The sequence below is a fragment of the Poecilia formosa genome, unplaced genomic scaffold (genome assembly GCF_000485575.1).
Source record: "Poecilia formosa unplaced genomic scaffold, Poecilia_formosa-5.1.2 Scaffold181, whole genome shotgun sequence".
Classification (NCBI taxonomy): Eukaryota; Metazoa; Chordata; class Actinopteri; order Cyprinodontiformes; family Poeciliidae; genus Poecilia; species Poecilia formosa.
This window is the reverse complement of record NW_006800120.1, coordinates 367,039-373,509: the sequence shown is the minus strand read 5'-3', so window position 1 is coordinate 373,509 and position 6,471 is coordinate 367,039. Positions and strand designations below refer to the sequence as shown.

The 6,471-nt window shown below is 39.9% G+C and overlaps 1 protein-coding gene across 1 annotated transcript; it reads left to right on the top strand.

Annotated features, from left to right (window-relative positions):
- The first annotated feature begins 6 nt into the window (after nucleotides 1-6).
- On the top strand, nucleotides 7-6,071 carry LOC103147367 (rho GTPase-activating protein 39-like). The gene is made up of 5 exons (XM_007565669.2): nucleotides 7-127; nucleotides 1,261-1,460; nucleotides 2,542-2,633; nucleotides 2,719-2,888; nucleotides 4,753-6,071. The coding sequence occupies exons 2-5, from the start codon at nucleotides 1,351-1,353 to the stop codon at nucleotides 4,945-4,947; spliced, it is 567 nt and encodes a 188-aa protein (XP_007565731.1). The 5' UTR covers nucleotides 7-127; nucleotides 1,261-1,350; the 3' UTR covers nucleotides 4,948-6,071.
- Nucleotides 6,072-6,471: the final 400 nt, after the last annotated feature.

Here is a 6,471-nt window from a genome sequence, read left to right as displayed (position 1 = left end):
GAGAAGTTTGGTTTTCTTTGGTGCTAAGTGTTTGCTTGTTCTGTTCTCTGCAGGCCTTCCTGTCAGCACATATGCCAAATTCTGCCATCGGAAGCTGCTCAAGGTGGCTATCACTGGAGGCAAAAAGGTAAGCAGGGCAGAGAAGCTTTTATTCTTTTTTTTGGCAATTTGCAAAAGTTTGGAATGTGATTTAAGGTTTTCTAAATACTAATCAGTATGGAAAAACAAGATGGGAAACAAAAGTGGTTTCCATCCATCTTTTCTCAATCAATTTCTGTTCATTCTCCATCAGTTCCATCAGGTATCCATATTTTAGTCCATCCATTCATTCTGTCAATCTGCTTGCCTGTACATCCATCCTTTGATCCATCTATTCGTCATTCACCAATCCCCTCATCCATCTGACCATCTGTTCATCCTTTAGTCCATCCGTTCATGCTGTTTTATCCATCCTCTGATTTATGCATGTTCTATTTTTAATGTCTGCCTGCTGTAAATATGTCACAGTGACACACTTGGCGGAACAATTAATTGTTCCAGAAACTAACAAACTTTAGTTTCCAAAGAACATTTATCTCTGGATCTGGAAGACATTTTAAATATCCAAAAAATACAACCAAAACAAAAACTAAATATCCAAAAAATACAAACAAAACAACCAAAACAAAAACTAAAATGCATTATGAGGACTCAGCAAAATAAAATTGCCCTTTAAAACAGATGGGGAAAAACTGCCATTTAGGACTTTTGCAAAACATAAAAGTGCAAGTAAAAAAATGTTTCAAACTGGTGGCTCTTCACTAATATTAAATGACAGCATCACTTTAAAAAATTAAACAAACAAGCATGAAATTTGTCACGCTCATTTAAATTTGTAATGCTATTAAAAGATTTATTCCTTATTGCGACAGCCTTAGTCACAGGATTAGAGTTTGATACTTTCAGCATGTGGCTAAAAGTCCTGAGAACTCTGCAAGTTTGAGTCGACTAAAGTGTAATTTTGAAGCAAAAGCTGTGCAGGAACATGATGCAGGACATGCGAATCAGTTTGAAAGGTACGAACCTCCTCTGAATCATCCGTCTGCAAGGGAGACGTAATTACAGGTGTGCCGAAACAGTCACAGGCAGAAACGTAAACACAAGACCCAGTCACAGCAGCGCACCTGCAGGTCTGGCCGTGATTTGCCCTACCCACCCCCTCGCGTCTCCTTGACACACTCAGATTGTAAATCTACCTCTTGCTTCCTTGTTACCCTGCAGGGTCTGCGTAAGCCCACCTTGGAGGAGATCGACCACAGCAGACGGGCCATCATCACCCCGTCTCTGTTCGGCAGCTCTCTGGAGGAAGTGATGGAGCGGCAGAGCGAGCTCTTCCCAGACAGGAAGCTGCCCTGGGTGCAGGTCCAGCTGTCCCAGTACGTCCTGGCTCTAGGCGGGGCTCAGACAGAGGGCATCTTCAGGTGAGGCGGGACCCCGAGTCGGCCGACGACATGCCTCGACACGAGCGCCGCTGCGGCGGTCTGGCTAATTAAAAGGGGTTCTCACAAAGTACATGGATGGCTTTTATTGCATCTGTAGTGTGTGTAAACAAGTGTGTGTGTGTGTGTGTGTGTGTGGTCTTGTGATTCCTTCTGTTTCTAAGCAAACTTTGCTCCTCATAGCCGCTCTGTGTAACGCGACACTGGGTGATGTGTGTGTTTACATTGCTGTCCAAGCGGCAGAGCACGTGGGGGCCTCTCAGCGGTGTGTGTGTGTGTGTGTGTGGAGAGTTTTCAGTCGGATTGAATTCTGTATGATCTCCTCATGTTTACAAATCAGATCCCTTTACGAAACAAACTTCGTGCTGTGGAACGTCTCTGGAAGACATGTTTGGTTATGATGACTTCATTGTGTTTTGGTTTTCATCTCCAGTAAAAGTACGACTGCTGGGATCAAGAGGTTGTGTTTAAAAAGCTGCATTTTAATTCAGTTTAATTGAATTGTGTGCGTTTACGTTGCACCAATTCACAACAAATATAATCTAAAATTGCTCTGAGGGACATGCGGAATAGAGACGGAGGTCCCTCTAGTGGCCAAAGAGTGCAACTCTTTTGATTGACTTTTTTTTTTCTGTTTTGGGGGTGACACGTTGAGGGACCATTTATATACACCAGCTTGGTTTTACAGTCATTTTTTCTTACATGAAATAATCTGAAATAGGATTTTAATTATTTAACAAATGCTTATCTTTTTTTAACGTACCACATACACACACACCCAGTATGTTTGGTCAAACAAGCTGGCAGTGGATGATATAAAAAGTACCTTTTGATTTCATTTCCCTAAACAGACAGAGCAGAAGTCGCTTTAGTGCCAATCTTCTCCGGTCAGTTCCTCCTACCTCAGCCAGAGCAGCTACACATGAAGTTAAAATTGGACTAAATGTCATTTAGGAGCTAAAATGTAAATTTAAACCTTTTTGAGGCCTAACATTGGGATTCTTGCTGACTTTTTCAGACCCAGCTGAAATCCTAACTCTTTTTGTTTTTCTCTGGTCTTTAGAGTGCCTGGAGACATTGATGAAGTCAACGCATTAAAGCTCCAAGTGGACCAGTGGAGGATTCCAGAGAATCTCTCTGACCCCAACGTTCCAGGTACGGGTTGTATTTATCATCCAGAGACGTTTTCACATTCACACTCTCAGGTTTTATGGATTAATACGGTTTCTTTTTGATGAAGCCTCTCTGATGAAGCTGTGGTATCGGGAACTGGAGGAGCCGCTGATCCCGATGGACTTCTACAAGCAGTGCATCAGCAACTGCGACGACCCGGTGGCGGCCATTGCCGTGGTGCAGTCTCTACCAGAACTCAACAGACTGGTTCTATGCTACTTCATCCACTTCCTTCAGGTAACAACCAGCTTTTTCTCACACACCATCTTTGCCCTGTCTGGAACAGGGATGCACCGGCCCATTTTCTTTCCGATACTAATATAGATATCTGACGTTTAGCCTCCGCCGATTTGAAAAATGGTTTAATTTTAAACGGTTTTTTTAAACACAGATGTAAATGTACTGAATTACAAATATATTTGATAACTGCACCAGTGCAGCTTACTTAAATACATCAATGGCTTCACAAGCTTGGTCAAACATGTAAAATCAACACAACTTTAATTCGTTTTGTCAGTGCAACTAGGAGTAGGACAGCCAAAGTAAACAATAAACTGAAATTGACAAACAATTGGTTCAACCTTAATTTAACGTATAAAAAAATAAACTGCAAATGGCTCAGAAAGTACAGGTAGGAATTGTGAATATAATGTAAAATTAATAATAAAGGGTGACGTCACTCCGAGCACACAGCATAGAATTACACTAAATAGATTTGCCTTTATTGATCGAGTACATTATTCCCCCCACCCCAGTATGTAGACTGATAGATAATTTATATTGGATCGGTGCCTCTCTAGTTTGATGTTGACTTACCGGCTATGTTATTGAGCAAACTTATAACATTTTGCAAAAAAAAAAATGTAAAAAAAAGTGAATCGGGCGCATCCCCATCCACTAATTTGAAGCGACTCATCCTGAATGCATGATGTTGATCATGCATTCAGGATGTTATGGATGTTGATGTTATGGATGTAACAATCCAGATGTAGAGGCTGCAAACTAGCATGGACCCCACACTTCAGAGAATTTGAGAGTCCTCTCCTCCATCGGCCTTCATGCCTCTGGTATGGCACGGGCCCACCAGTAGACGCTACCGTTCCACAGCTACCAAGAGTGTCTCTGGCCGGCCACTCCCAGTAGACGCTCCTCCACCCAGACTGGAGTGGAAAGTTGGTTATCTCAGAATTTATCCAGCAAATGTGTTTCCATCTTTAGCGCATTAATTTTTTTTTTTTTTTTTGAAAAGCAAAAATTCCACCTCATGTGAGCAAAAAAAAAGTAAAATTGAGGACCATTTTTAACACAATTCAAAAATCTGCATAAAAATACACTCAATACACAGCTGCTGTCTGAATGCATACTATTTCCACCAAAAAATGACCTCTCATACTTCCTGTTTACTCTCTAAACTACCTTAAATTCAGCTTAAACTGGACCTGTGGTTCCTTAAAATAGGTCTAAAGGACAAACAAAGCACTAAAGCCACATTTTTTAAAGAAAAGAAAGAAAAAAAAAACAACAAATGCACCAAAGTGGAAAAATTGTAGTGAAAGAATCTGCATTTAGTCCAAGTACTGCCTTTGAATCAGGATGAGTCCAAGTTGGTCCAAATGCCATAAAACCTTTGAAATGACCCTATCTCACTTGGAAGCAAATTTTGACTTTTACTTCCTGTTACTGCCACTTTTAAAACCCCCAAACTGTTTAAAAGTCCCTATAGATAAAGTTGGCTTGGCTCGGCTTTTGTGGAACCTTCACATAATTACACATGACCATGATTAAAGTAAGTTTAGGTTTAATAATTTTTATTCAAGTGCTCAGAATGTTCTAGAAAATGCTGAGGGGGGAAAATGTAGAAATTTGAGTCTGGAAAATATGGAGTTATGTGATACAATTCACTAATTGTGAAGTTGAAGGAACATAATGCATGATTTTTTATTTTATTTTATTTTTTTTTTACCGTCTTCAGTAAATAAAAATCACAAATTGTTGGGTGGAGTTTTTCAGCCCAGTTTCTCATGAACAGAGTGCAGATTAAGGCTCATCCACACAGTGCGCCTTTGTCTTTCCTTCCTTCTCACACCTGCTTCATCTCCAGGTATTCGCCCAGCCGTCCAACGTCGCCATAACCAAGATGGACGTCAACAACCTGGCCATGGTGATGGCCCCCAACTGTCTCCGGTGCCACTCGGACGACCCGCGCATAATCTTCGAGAACACGCGCAAAGAGATGTCCTTCCTGCGGATGCTCATCGTCCACCTGGACACGGGGTTCATCGAGGGCGTGGTGTAGACACTGGAACGCCCAGAGCGCACAAACCGGTCACACATTGACGAACCAGCGGAGAAAAATAAATAAATAAAAAAATCAACACTGTCTCTGTTTAGGTCACACTGGAAACTTGAGGTGATGTTTTACAGCTCTTAGAACATGTGTGTGAATGCTTGGTTTTTTTTGTTTTGTTTTGTTTCTTTGGTCCATTTCCAGAAAGATGCTTCAGTTCAGATTTCTATTTGTTTAACCGCAGCATGTGAAAACAGGTCAACGCTTTATTTCTAACTATAGGGCTACTACTACTGTTACAGCTTGGTCGAGCAAGGTGGGACTGAATCGAGATTCAAGATCGAAATTCTTCATTTGTAAAAAAGAAAAAATAATTTAAGCAGTTCAAACTTTTTTCCCCCCAGCTTTCAGGTTTTATTCATGTGTGATTTATCAGTGTGAACAGAAGACACCTTTGTTTTTGTTTTTTATTGTGTAACCCGAAAGTCAATTAAAAGAACTCTTGTAATCATGTCTTATTGATAGGTTTGCCTCAGCTCTTCTTGTTGGTTGTACTGACGGCTGCTTTTGGGATCATTTCATTTAACAAAAACTAAAGAGAATTTTTTTTTTCCCCAAAATGGAACCTCTCACAAAGCCCGTTTATGCAATAATAAGTATTTTATTTGTCAGTCTTTCAGTTGGAATTGTTCTTTTTTTCTTTTTCTTTTTTTTAGCTCAGGTCCTACGGGGGGAAAAATGGGTGTTGGATGAATATCGCTGACTGAAATTCAGTTAAAAACACCTGCAGAGAAAAATGAAGTGTCAGTGAACTCTCTTAAAAATGTAAACTGAGCTGTTTGTAAATAAATTCTGTGTGGAAATTTGTACTAACCTTCCAGAAGTATATTCTAATTAACTGGGTTATGGGGTGGGATGGTTCGTGGGGATGGAAGAGGGTTCGGTTTCACTGTAAAGAGCAATAAAAAAAGCGTAAGTGAGAGGCTGTGATTGACAGCTCGTTTTCCTGCTGTAACTGCTTGCTATTTTAACAAAAACCGATTCAAACCACTTTCGGCATATGTGTGTTTGCAGACTTTCTTCTCTGTAATGACTGACTATAAATAAAAGTTTGTTCATTTGTTGATAAAGTGGATTGTGGTCTTGCCAAGATAAATTGGGGCAATGAGAGAGAGAAAATGTATATTTTTAATTCAACTCCAAAAAAGTCCCAGCAGAGTGAATAAAACAAATTAGCTGAAAATTATCTCAAAATAAAATAAAGTTTTAATGTTTTGGTTGAAATTTTGAACTACGATCATAGCAATAGAATAATAGCTGAGAACTGTATTATTAGTTCGTATTGCTAATAGTAATTAGCTTAGCACTGGTTTTTCTCACTTGCAACTGGGGCAAGTCAGAAAAACTTTCACATAAAAGTTTAAAAAACAACTGGAATGTTTCCGTGAAGATACAACACAAGATTTGGAAAGAAATTCCTCATCAACCATGATAATCAAAATCCAATATGGCGACTGCGTGTACAGTGTATCC